Source organism: Schistocerca piceifrons, chromosome X (assembly GCF_021461385.2).
Source record: "Schistocerca piceifrons isolate TAMUIC-IGC-003096 chromosome X, iqSchPice1.1, whole genome shotgun sequence".
NCBI lineage: Eukaryota > Metazoa > Arthropoda > Insecta > Orthoptera > Acrididae > Schistocerca > Schistocerca piceifrons.
In genome coordinates, this window is record NC_060149.1 from 446,152,775 (window position 1) to 446,167,519 (window position 14,745).

At 37.4% G+C, this 14,745-nt stretch overlaps 1 protein-coding gene across 1 annotated transcript in view; it reads right to left on the reverse strand.

Annotated features, from left to right (window-relative positions):
• Positions 1-3,322: 3,322 nt before the first annotated feature.
• The window catches only part of LOC124723230 (protein transport protein Sec61 subunit alpha), a 47,138-nt gene continuing 35,715 nt past the window's right edge, over positions 3,323-14,745 (reverse strand). The window contains exon 9 of the mRNA XM_047248420.1: positions 3,323-7,327. Coding sequence (XP_047104376.1) covers positions 7,064-7,327 — 264 coding nt within the window. The 3' untranslated portion in view covers positions 3,323-7,063. The remainder of the gene's footprint in view (positions 7,328-14,745) is intronic.

The following is a 14,745-nucleotide window of genomic DNA, read 5'->3' on the forward strand; positions in this document are numbered from 1 at the left end:
GTACGCCTAGGAACTTGAACCGTTCCATCTCGCTTATAACATGCCCATTCTGTCTGATTAAAATGTCAGTTCTTGTTGAATTGTGGGTTAGAAACTGTAAAAACTGAGTCTTACTGTGATTTAGCATCAAATTATTTTCCACAAGCCACAAACTTATATCATGAACTACATTATTTGATAATGTTTCAATATTACACACAAGATCCTTCACTACCAAGGTGGTGTCATCAGCAAACAGAAATATTTTTGAATCACCTGTAATACTAGAAGGCATATCATTTACATAAATAAGAAACAGCAGTGGCCCCAGCACCGACCCTTGGGGAACGCCCCATTTAACAGTGCCCCATTGGGACTGAACATCATTACCACTCTCAATATTGCGGAGGATTGCCTTCTGCTTTCTGTTCTTAAAGTAGGAGGCGAACCAATTGTAAGCTACTCCCCTTACTCCATAATGTTCCAACTTCTGCAGTAATATTTTGTGGTCAACACATTCAAAAGCCTTCGTTAAACCAAAGAAAACACCTAACGTTCGCAACCTTTTATTTAATCCGTCCAAAACCTCACAGAGAAAAGAGACTATAGCATTTTCAGTTGTTAAGCCATTTCTAAAACCAAACTGTACATTTGACAGCAAATTATGTGAATTTAAATGCTGCAGTAACCTTGTATATACAACCCTCTCGATAACTTTAGCAAACACCGATGGCATAGAAATAGGTCTATAATTGTCAACATTATCCCTGTCTCCCTTTTTATAAAGTGGCTTCACTACCGAGTACTTTAATCGGTCAGGAAACCAACCACTCCTAAAGGAAAAGTTACAGATATGGCTAAGTACTGAGCTAACATACGTGGAACAATACTTCAGTATTCTGCTAGATACCCCGTCATATCCATGAGAGTTCTTGGTCTTTAGTGATTTAATTATTAACTCAATCTCCCTCTTGTCAGTATCATGGAGGAGCATTTCAGGTAACAGTCTCGGAACACTTTTTTCTAAGAGCGCTATATGATTCCCTGTTGGGACTAGGTTTCTATTTAGTTCACCTGCTATATTCAGAAAGTGATTATTAAGTACTGTACATATATGCGACTTATCAGTAACACGGACACCCCCACTACGCATTGATTCTATATTCTCGATCTGTCTCTGCAGACCAGCCACTTCCTTTACGACTGACCATATGGTTTTAATTTTATCCTGAGACTTAGCTATTCTATCTGCATACCACATACTTTTTGCCTTCCTAATAACTTTTTTAAGCACCTTACAATACTGTTTGTAATGGGCTGCTGCATTTAGATTTTGACTGTTTCTAACGTTCTGATATAATTGCCACTTTGTTCTACAAGATATTCTTATCCCTTTAGTCAGCCACCCAGGCTGCCTGTTTGTGCTAGTACCCTGTTTTGAACGTTCTAACGGAAAGCAACTTTCAAAGAGCACGAGAAAAGTCTTGAGGAAGGCATTATATTTATCGTCTACTGTATCAGCACTATAAACATCTTGCCACTCTTGTTCCTTGATAAGGTGTACAAAAGTCTGTACAGCAACTGGATCAGATTTCCTAAAAAGTTGGTAACTATATTTAACATGTGTTGCAGCACAAAAATCTTTCAGACTTAAAATTTGTGCATCATGATCTGAAAGGCCATTCACCTTTTTGCTAACAGAATGCCCTTCTAATAATGACGAATGAACAAAAATATTGTCTATGGTTGTTTTACTGTTCCCTTGACAATGTCTACCAATGTTTACACTATCTATTCTTAAATAGGTTCGATAGGCTTCTGGGTAATTGTCTCGCAGCTCTTAAAGTAGTACGATTGGAGCAGTATCTGTGCTGCTTCTTATTTATGTCCATGTCTGTAACTGCAATACCTCCTGTTCCAGTGATAACAACAGGCATTCGATTCACTTTAGGACTAATCATGGCTGCAATTAAGGTACTCAACACACAGGATTTTAGAACCGACGAAACACCGCACGCCAAAACTGCCCATATATATCTGTACACAAATTTCACCATTTACACACAGACACTTGTGCACAGCACTCCTGAATGCTGGCTTGCTCGCCCAAGAACACGTCCCTTAATCTCTATCCACACACCTCAGCATCTTTATTTTGTGTGCGTGCAGATCTGCCCCATTCTGTTGCACGGTTAAAACTGTACATCTTAGGGCACCTAACATGAAGCAAATGATCAATAAGGGTGCAATGCTTTATGGTTTCAGTATGTACTTAAGAAAAAGGGTAATATATTTGCATTTGGAGTCAATTATCAATTGTGTTCTGGTGAATAAAATATCTTTCTTGCTTTTCTTATGTGTGGTAATGGAAATACCTCTAACTATTGACCACAGTCTTCCGCTATTGAATGTCTCTTGCTGCACTGCAATGGTTTCTGATAAATTTTGCGATGATACCAATCCATGAAAAATGAAAATGAACTCAAAGCAGTGTAATTTACCATTCATTTCTAAATTACTAATATTCACTGACCTCATACCAAATTTGAAATGTTGTGACTGCAGTTGGGTTTAATGACTGGTTCATGCATATTGTTCTTTATACTATTTGTATTGTTTACCATACCACTGACAACACTAACTAAAATGCAACACACTACCTTCAACTTGTCAGCAACTTCATTAAGATCATCAAACCACAAATGAGCAAAGTTGATATTTTCCTCTAACTGCCATCCATCATTTTATAGAATCCTTCCCACTTTTAATCATTTTGAATTTGCAAGTAAAGTTTCTCAAAACCAAGTTTTCATGTTGCTTGCTTGAACGCCACCGCCCAGATACTTTTATCACATAGTATATTTATTGTAGCTGTAATAACATTAATGAACTACAAACCTGTAATTAGAGGCTCCACCTAATGTCAATTATATAAAAAAATATATCTTGTACATAATGAAATTAGCCTTTCAAAAATTATCACTGGCATTTTAGACAACAGTTATATGAAGTAGAACTTGTTACAATTTTAGAAGGAATTACAGAAGTTTTACCACCACCACCATCACTGAAATAATTTCAACAAAACTTCGATTTCCATGAACAAATTTGTCCAAAGAAGTTAGTGAATTTATGGACACTTCAGAATTCCTTGCAGATTGAAACAGTGCCAGACAGGGACTTGAACCCAGGACCTTTGACTTTTGCAAGCAACTTACATCAGTTACAGAATAGAATTTACAGTTTAGTGTTTACTGATTACATTCTCAAGTAGTCTCAGAAAAAAATAGGACAAAACAGGAGGTTAGGATAAGGAAGTTCACAAACAAATTAAAGAAGAAAGTTTTGTTCAGGACACAATCACTTTAGTGTCATTTCACAATACAAACTTTACAAGTCTCAACCAGTATTATCCATCACATTGCTACCCAAAACCATCTTACATTTATAAGATTTATCACAAGAGTAATGTATAACATTCTCATCAATTCACACCAATTCTAACTTTTGCAATCAAAGTCTTTCTTATTAAATCAGTTTAAGTCAGTTCACCAGAACTGCATTGACTTATGACAATAACTAAAAGTCTTTTACAATTATGATGTTCATTACAAATACGTCAAAGCGGTGTGGGTTATTTATTTGGAAGACTAACAGGGAAACACACAAACACACTGAATAAGGGAATTTGTTTATCGTATTCCTAAATGGCATGTAATGACTCAGTCGCACAGTCAATTTGATACTGGTAACACTGAAGTAATTAAACCAAAGACACACTCACTTAGGACTGGTGGTGGAGGTGGGGTGGTAATAAACAGTGTGACATAGTTCATCAACAATGTCTGCAATGTAAGTGAACCGGATGATTTTTGCCGCTCCTATCACTAAACTGTTGTTTTGGAAATAATTCACACTCATATTTTATATACTTACACAGTATTCTAATAACATCAATTTCATGAACAGTTCCCACACACTGCAATCCTCTTTTCAGAGCTCTATCCTTGGCCTACCCTAATACTCACGCCCTCATCTATATTATGTCAAATTACAATGTTTTTTTCAGGTCACAGTTCCTGCATTTTGATGTAGCATGTGTTCTTTTTTGACATAGTCATGTAATGGTGATCCACAATCTTTTGTTACAATTTAATTTGTTACGTAAATTCTTGTGCTACAGTCATCCAGGCAAGTATACACCAAAGGAAACAAAATATTTTCACTGACTTCTTTGTGGGGAATTTCTAATGTTTTAATATAATGAAATGTTACTGCTCTTCCTATTTTAAGAGTTCTCTTTAAATCCTAGGTGATGCATGCACACACACACACACACACACACACACACACACACACACACACACACACACACACACTTCAAAAAACTAATTTTTTGAAAGAAATACCATCTATACCACACAAAATACAGGAAAGGATATACAAAGGAAGTGCAAATACACTATTTGATACAGAAAGTCTGATTCTGAAAATATAACAGAGCTACACAATTTTTCCTACTTACGTAATTACAATTACATTACATCTGCAAAATATAAAACAAACACCCAGTGTGCAGGGAACTTTTTCGTTATTAGTCTGTATACTATAAATAATTAACAAAATAAACAGGTAATTTGGTGAAATATTAATTTACATCCCTACCATTATCAATATGCTTGAACATGTCAAATACAAGAGTTCAAGTGATTTCTTTCTTTTAAAAAAAAATAATTCCTTATAGTATGCCAAACAAACCTTACACTGTTTACAGTTTTAAGTGTGTGTGTCACCAAAGAGGAAAGGAAGTTACAAGAGATCACCAAGTTATATATCATTACATTAGGTTGTCTTGCTACATTCATCACTAAGTAATCAAATCTTGAAAGGTAATCAAATATATTAAGACACTTATCCAATGAAATTATAATGGAATTTTACACATTGCACATGCAATACTGAAACATGTTTGTTTAAAAACGTTTCCTGGCAATCGATCATGAATGCTTGTGTCAACTTAAGAGCTAGACAGCAGCACAATATGAGCTGCAACATTTTTAACACCACAAAAAAACCTACAACCAGAGACAAGAATGTATCCATCCAACCACCACAGTACTAACAGGTGGTGGTACACAATCAAGCTGCGTGTACTATTAAATGTAGCATGGAAGAAGAATGCATTACCATTATTTTCACAAGCCACTGTGTTACTCTGAATAATATACCTCCACGTGCAGTCATAACAGCTTTACTCTCAATATTTGTTGGTAAATTTTAGTATTTTCCACTACACATATTGTAATTAATGCCATTCACTATGGTGAATGACTTAAGTGACCACACAACAATATTGGTTGTTTTTATTATGTCAACTTTTGCTTTCGTATTTTCATTCCCTAATAAGATTCTCAAAGAAGTAGCAGTACCAAAACCACACCAGAAAATTTAAACGGCAGTAGCAAAACTCTGATAATGCTTTACTCTGGTGGGTGAGAATGTTTTGGGTGTACAAATGATTCTTCGTGCAAAATCATCTGCTGTCATTGACTTTGAATCAGTCCCATTTTCGAAAGAAATGATTTACTATGAATGCAATAGTAATCAAGAAACTATTTGTACACCTGTGAGTATTACACATGATCATTAAACGGTTTGTGACTACACCAAGTAAATATATCAAGTCAGCAAAGTAACCAAATAACACATTGACAGTCACGTATACATGGAAAGATTTCACGGTTTGTTTAAAAAAAAAAACTGTGTACCCTTGCAAATCAAACCACAAAGACCAAGTTCACTCATTATTAAGGGACATACAATACAAAATTACTTCTCTCTCTCTCTCTCTCTCTCTCTCTCTCTCTCTCTCTCTCTGTCACACACACACACACACACACACACACACACACACACACACACACACACTTTTTTTAATCTTTCTTTATTTTTTTAACAAAAACTTATAAATGCTATAACATCAACAAAGTTATGTAACCTGTCCAATGTAACTAAATTAATGCTATGTGATTTTATTATGAATGTGATTCAGAGGGGTTTATCTTTTGTGCAGTTCTTAAACCACTCTATTGCTATTCCACCCAGACTTCTTTCAGATAACTAAGAAGCATTATGCTGTGACAATTATGTCATTATTTTAACCTAAAACAATTCATTCACAAATAGTTTTTGTGAAAATTCTGATGACATGTCAGGAAATCTGAGAACTTAACACACACTGATATGACCAGATTTTGAAGCAGATGTAACATTCAATCTTTTCTTTGTCACAATTATGTCATTGTCAAGTCCAACTTTTTCACAGCAAATTTGACACAAATTACTTTTATCAATTTCTGAGATGAATGAAAATGTCAAACCTTTATTAATTTACTGCGCAGACAGATTTATAAAAGATGGTGTCACAGGAAAAAAACCTTGCAGGTATTCCTAATGCTATTACCAAGAGCCTTGGTAATGTGTGCCAAAAACATAAAAAACATTATAATCCTTAGGTAAATAACTTTCAAGAGATCTATCTTAAGTTTGGGTTACAGGGAAAGGAAGTGCCCAATAATTACAATCAGAGATAGGACACAATTCTTCCTGCATTTCAATCACAGTTGAGAACATTTGAGTAATGTTAAAGTGGTGTGATAAATTCAAACTTTGATATTTGTGGCATCTTTATCATCTGCTTTTATTGGTGGCGATCTTCATGTCACACTATTGACATACAGAGCAGAGAAGTGTCAACAGGCTATTGTTTCAGGTTATACATGTGCACATTGTGTCACCAATTGTCTCTTGCAGTGCAGTTACAGCCCCAAAAACAATAAATAATCAGGAACACTGATGTCTATGACATTTAAAACAATAAGAAACCTCCAAATAGTTCTGCATTACGATGTGACATTGAATTCCATACAGAATATAGTGGGAAATAGTCTGGTACAGCTACAACAAAAGAAAACACTTATCATGCATTTAACTATGTTTCTGATGATTCACAACAGCTACTCAACTAACAGCAGACACTGCTGTGATGGAACAACTTCATCCTGTACGTATGGTGAAAATGGTCTTAGAATAATAGTGTACTCATGCTGCCCATGTCACTCTGTTCTTTCACAAATATTTCAAAATACTGGTATATGATTGTTACAGCAAGGAGGATACCAGTACCAGAACCAATAGCACCCAAGAAGTCAGCTAGAACAGAAAGTGCTCCTATGCACAGACCACCGAAGGCTGCAGCAGTTGGTATGTAACGGTTCAACTCTCTAATCATGGAGTTGTCACGATGTCCACGCATTACCATTTGTTGCTCTTTAAGTTGCTTTGCCACCTGCAAGATAGGAAATATTCTTAGTTCAAGTACATGTTTAAGTAGGTAAGAGAGAACAATTCAGGGGAAAGTGCGAAAAGGGACACAAATGAAACTATGCAATGGTATATAGCCAGTGGGATTGCTATGGTACTATTTCCAATTTTTCTTGAACGATTATCTCTCAACACCACTGCAATATCTCTAAAAGCATGTAGCAAACACCGAGAAATTTTCAGGGGAAACACTTGGTGCAAGTATGTACTGCCTGAACACACAAATTATGGAAAGGCATTGAATTACTGACAAAATTATTATGCCAGCCACCATAGTTCTCGTTTTTTAGTTCATCTCTCTAAGGATACTGTATAGCGTGTCTGGAAAGTTGGTACAGGTGTCGTGAACTGTGAGGTAGTATAAACTCCACAGTGCTTTACATGGCATGGCTGTACTGGAGGAGGCAGGTCACTGCCTTCCTCGTATCTTTGAACTGACCTACTTAACCCTTTAACGCTCACAATACTCTATGTTCTGCGGTTGACAAATGGTTGCTAAATATTTGAACACTTCCACTACTGTCGAATATCTCAGCACATACCCATTAGATTTGAACCCTATCTACAATACTGCACCTGAACATTCTGTGGTCGAATATGTAGCCACTTTTGTTGGGGACAGTCGTCTAGTTAGTGCTGCCACCTATAGGAAATGTGGCCTTTCATTACAAATGATCTTCAGTATTATTAAATACACCACCGAAAATCTAACATAGAAAGGAATATAGTGACAAACAATAAACTACCCAAACATGGAGGAAAAAAAGGAAGAAGAAAAGGGGGGGGGGGGGGGGGGAGAGAGAGAGAGAGAGAGAGAGAGAGAGAGAGAGAGAGAGAGAGAGAGAGAGAGAGAGAGAGGAATGAATAAAATACATTCCATGACACACTTCTTGTACTACTTCACTATCTTGCCCACAACTTACAAACAAAAAAACTATGAGGGCTGCCCACAAAGAGTTATTAGCATATATGTATATATAACAATGAAAAGAAACACACACTGTACATTGCCAACAGTTACGGATTACAGACATTTCTGTACTGACTTTGGCACGAGTCAAACATACAGATTCGAATAGTTATTGTTAGGACAGGCTAGTCACCAATGGTGGCAGCATATTTACTGCTGTCTGAAATTCGGTAATATCTAGCGATTTTATCATGGATTCTGAATATGAATTTATCTGGGTGCAGTTAAGCATCAAACATCAGTCAAAAATGGTAATCAGATGCTTTTATAGACTGCATGGGCCGAGGACTGTAGTGGTAGAATATTTTAGAGAGAACTGACTTCCCTGATCATGCCTTTGTAATACTTCAACTTGATAGGTATAGAGAGGGAGACTCATGACATCAGAACTGCTACCAGAGACAGTCATTTGTGTGACATTATTCTGAATGTTTTTATTCTAAAATTACTTTGAGCAGATAATTAGAAAATAAACTTGAGGAACAAACTTCTCAGAACTCCTACCTACAGACAGACCTGAACCTATTGAATCAGTTAACACTGAAGAAGGTATCAGTGACCGTAAGGCTGTGATGCCCAATTGTGACTACACGTATTACAAGGAATGTTAAGAAAGGTGTGAAAGACACAGTGATTTAAAAACTATGTTAGAATACTGGTACCTAAACAGAGCTGCTCCATAGATTTGGAAGTCAAAACCTAGTATAGAAACGAAACCTGAAGAAAGCAGAAATGAGACTAAGGAGATCTATTACAGAAGCATTTTTACTTTGAAATTAAAGTATTGTCAACCAATCTAACTAGAAACCCTAGGATGCTTGATCTTACATGAAATCAGTAAGCAAGTCAAAATCATCTATTCACACCCACAGACCATAGAGGCACTGAAACAGACGATAGCCGAGATAAGGCCAAAATATTTAAGTCGCAAGGAGAGGACGCCTACTCGTCATTGCTGAATTTGTCCAAATTCATGGTACATGTAGGGCATGGTGAAAAAGTGCCCCAAGTGGAAACTCCAGATGGCCAAGTGTTAAGGAAATAAAAGGAATTTTGATACGGATCTATCGATTTGCATACACGATGTTCCCATGTACGCATTAACTACAATCTCTTTTTAAATGTTTGCAATCCTGCATTTCATCCTGTACCTATACTTCTCGTGCTTATATAGATTAATAAAATAACCTATATGATGTTGCAGTTATTTGTGATGTCAGTAGTGTACACATTGCCAAGGAGCACAAAAATATTTGCCACCTGGCAGAGTCGAACCTGCAACCCTTTCAATGCAAAATCCGATGTCTTACCACTGAGCCAAACACCGCTTCCTAAACACACTGTCAGAGGGACAATTGATATGGTGAACATTGTGATAGATCTGTATCAAAATTCCTTTTATTTCCTAAATGTTTCGCCATCTGGAGTTTCCAGTTTGGGCCACGTTCTTGTCTCACCACACCCTACCATGTACCATGAATTTGGATGAATTCGGCGATGACAAGTTGGTATCCTCTCCTTGTCAGTCTTCCAAAATTGTTTCACCCTCCTCTGAATTATCACACGAACAGCAAAATGACAGATACTGAGATAACTGATCTTGGCATAGGAAAGCATCTACAATTGCTTAATAGAGGAGAGGCATCAGCATCAGATAAGATACCTGTAAGATCCTACAAAGATTATGCGAAAGAACTTGCTACCCTTCTAGCAGCAGTTTATTGTAGTTTGCAGGAGTAAGGTACCTAACAACTGGAAAAATATCTAAGGTCATTCCCGATTTCAAGAAGGGTCATAGCATATATGCACATAATTGCAAGTCTATATTGTTGACGTCGATCTGTTGTACAATTATGGACTGTGTTTTATGCTCAAGAACTATGACATTTTTGAAGACTTAAAATCTCCTCTATTAAAATCAACATGGATTCTGCAAACATAAATCTTGCTGAACTCAGGTCACTCCGTTCCTCGATGAGACCCATATTGCTGTGGATAATTACTCTTAAGTTCATGCAGTGTTCCTCGACTTCAGGAAGGGATTTGACACTGTCCCCAACTGCTTTCTAGTGAGGGGGAAAAGAAAAAGGAGAAAAGAAGAAAAAAGGAAAAACTATGAGCCCACTGAGAATCAGATCAGTTTTGTGACTGGATTCAGGACTTCCTTGCAAACAGAGCTCAATGTGTCACTCTTAACAGAATAAAATCTACAAATAAAGATAATTTCTGGAGTACCCCAGGGAAGAGTGATTGTACCATTACTGTTTACAATGTAGATAAGCAATCTAGTAGACAGTGTCAGAAACTCAGACTATTCACAGTTCATGTGGTTGTCCATAAGAAAGAAGAAACACCAGAAGAGAGTATTTACAAAATGACCTAAGGAAAATTGATGAATGGTGCCATCTCCGGCAGCTGACCCTGAATGAAAATGAATCTAACATATTGCACATCCACAGGGAAAGAAATCCACTGTTGTACAACTACATTGTTGATGACAAACTGCTGCAAATCGTATATACCATAAAATATCTAGGAGCAACTATCCAGAGTGACCGTAAGTGGAATGATCACATAAAACAAATAATAAAAAATCTGACGCCAAACGGAGATTAACAGGAAGCATCTTGCGTAAATGTAACTTAACCACAGAAGTGGCTTACAAGGCATTTTTTCAACTGATTATCTAGCATTTTTCATTAACCTTTGACCCTTACTAGGCTGGACTGATGGAAGATAGAGAAGATCCACTGAAGAGTGGCACATTTCGTCATGTAATCATTTACTCAGTACAGGGATGTTGAACTAATTCCATTGACAGAAGCTGCAAGAGAGGCATTGGGCTTCATGGAAAGGTTTACTACTGTAATTTCAAAAGTGTACTTTTTGGGATGAGTCTTAGCACACGATGTCCTACCACACACATCGTGTGAAATGGTAATGATGAACATTACAGTATTAGAGGTAATACAGAGGTTTACTGACAACCATTCTTCCCACACACCGTTTGGAAGTGGAACAGGAAAGGCGAGGGATCAGTCAGTGGTACCAGAAACACCCTCCATAACACACCAACAAGTGTCTTGCGGAGTACTGATACGGATGTAGTTGTACCGATTCCAAACAATACCAAGTACCATTTGCGAGCTACTGTGTCAGTTTATGATAACATCATGAGGCAATACATTTTGTTGAACGTGTTTGAAAATTACAGTGAAAGTCCACTTTTACACTTTTCAAGGGACTTAAAAAGTGTCATAAAATGTGAGAAACAATATTTTAAGCTGTAAAAGTTACGTGTATGATACCCCTTGCATTTTTGTACTTTGTGTATGATACATGTACATAATAAGCATCAAAATACTTGTCACAGACTGATCTTTATCTAATAAAGGTTTATTCCCTAATAAAAACTGCTGACTTAATGGGAACTGTTAACTGTCTGGGAAGTAGAAATGTTTGCCTCTATTTCACACATCATAATTGACATTTTTGGAAGCCTGAAGCTGTCATTAATTATTTAAATAACGAAACACTGCATCAGTTATGTAGTTTTTCATGCCAGCACGAGTGTTTCGAAAAAATTTTCTTGTTGCCAAGAACTAATTTTTACGCATTGTTTGTCGTGTTTGCGTATGTGCAGTGCTGCGGCTCTTGCATTGTAGTCATCTTTGAGCTTATCAGGTACTCTGCCTCCTGAGTTTTGTAGAAACCCCGCTCATACTGTGTGAGATCACAAAAAACACACACACAAATACTCCATTTGACAATTTGAATAAATTCTTGAAACACATTTTGCTGAGCATGAAAAAATACCGAATTGGCACTGTGTTTAAACCAAAAACATTTGAGTGACACAAAGTGAGAAGTTGTTAACTAGCACTACAACAAAGAACACTAAACATGGTTCGACAAAGGTGTCAAGACGATCACAACAATCACTAAACTGTGCATGTGCAGTACAGACAGTTTGGAAATGTCTCTGATTGGTCACGATACCTTCAGTCACACAAATCAGTTACTCCTGTCAGCCACGACAGTGAGTAGAGCTTGGCTATAGCAAGAGATACAGTGTGAATTGTTCCAATTATTACCCGTTTACCAGTTCAAATCCGCTATTCGAAGAACCCTCTACCAGGCACTTAAATATGATTTGCAGAGTAACCATGTAGAGTGCTCTGGTGTCGAGAAACTCTGCCACATAATGTTTGTAAACACTACTTGATAGCCAACACCATGCGAGCGTCACTATGTCAGTTTTTCTCCATGAACATTTTTTACATAAAGCATAAATCACAAAAAATCATAAATTGCAAAATCGGGTGCAAATTAACATTGTGGACATAGGAAATTTTACGGGAGTAATAAAAAATGTCAAACACAGGGAAAACGTTAATTACGGAAACGTAAAAGCATGGTTATAATGTACATGATGTACAATGCACAATGATGGCCCAGTCTGTCATCTCACATGAACTACTGTGAAGATCCAAGGGTGGTAGATGTCAAAGTGACAAATGTGAATTGTATGCAATCCTTTTAGAGGTGCTCAACATGATATTTCACACAGCTGTGATGAAAATTAGGATCCAAGAAATCTTATGCCTTGGGCTCCCTAAACACTAACAGAGGAATATGAGAAATGCATAGGCTGCACATGTTATATTCTTGTTTGCTATGCACAAGAAAGATATTTTTCTTGGTCCTGTCATGATGGAACTCAAAACCACAAGCTTTAAACTATTACCAAACACATCTGGCACAAAATAAATTTTAAAAGTTTATTTTGATATCACGGCTTCAGGATCAAAACACTAATCTTTTTCATCTCACACCTTCTGGCGTCACCATCTTTTCTCCTGTAAATTCTGAAACATTACATTTGAAAATGTCCACTAACTGAAATCTCCTGCTTTAAAACAATTAACTTCACATGGTGAATGTCACCAATGTCTTTTCGCCAGCTTTCAATGGCTAGAATTGGAACGTATGCCACACAACCCAGGCTATGGGCCCAGGGAGTTCATTTTTCTGTATGTACAGAAGATTCTTTAAAAAATAAGAAACACTATTGGGATGCTTATGGGATTAAAAACCCCCCATGAACCATGGACCTTGCCATTGGTGGGGAGGCTTGCGTGCCTCAGCGATACAGATAGCCGTACCGTAGGTGCAACCACAACGGAGGGGTATCTGTTGAGAGGCCAGACAAATGTGTGGTTCCTGAAGAGGGGCAGCAGCCTTTTCAGTAGTTGCAAGGGCAACAGTCTGGATGACTGACTGATCTGGCCTTGTAACAATAACCAAAACGGCCTTGCTGTGCTGGTACTGCGAATGGCTGAAAGCAAGGGGAAACTACAGCCGTAATTTTTCCCGAGGGCATGCAGCTTTACTGTATGATTACATGATGATGGCGTCCTCTTGGGTAAAATATTCCGGAGGTAAAATAGTCCCCCATTCGGATCTCCGGGCGGGGACTACTCAAGAGGATGTCGTTATCAGGAGAAAGAAAACTGGCGTTCTACGGATCGGAGCGTGGAATGTCAGATCCCTTAATCGGGCAGGTAGGTTAGAAAATTTAAAAAGGGAAATGGATAGGTTGAAGTTAGATATAGTGGGAATTAGTGAAGTTCGGTGGCAGGAGGAACAAGACTTCTGGTCAGGTGACTACAGGGTTATAAACACAAAATCAAATAGGGGTAATGCAGGAGTAGGTTTAATAATGAATAGGAAAATAGGAATGCGGGTAAGCTACTACAAACAGCATAGTGAACGCATTATTGTGGCCAAGATAGATACGAAGCCCACACCTACTACAGTAGTACAAGTTTATATGCCAACTAGCTCTGCAGACGATGAAGAAATTGAAGAAATGTATGATGAAATAAAAGAAATTATTCAGATTGTGAAGGGAGACGAAAATTTAATAGTCATGGGTGACTGGAATTCGAGTGTAGGAAAAGGGAGAGAAGGAAACATAGTAGGTGAATATGGATTGGGGGACAGAAATGAAAGAGGAAGCCGCCTGGTCGAATTTTGCACAGAGCACAACATAATCATAACTAACACTTGGTTTAAGAATCATGAAAGAAGGTTGTATACATGGAAGAACCCTGGAGATACTAAAAGGTATCAGATAGATTATATAATGGTAAGACAGAGATTTAGGAACCAGGTTTTAAATTGTAAGACATTTCCAGGGGCAGATGTGGACTCTGACCACAATCTATTGGTTATGACCTGTAGATTAAAACTGAAGAAACTGCAAAAAGGTGGGAATTTAAGGAGATGGGACCTGGATAAACTAAAAGAACCAGAGGTTGTACAGAGATTCAGGGAGAGCATAAGGGAGCAATTGACAGGAATGGGGGAAATAAATACAGTAGAAGAAGAATGGGTAGCTTTGAGGGATG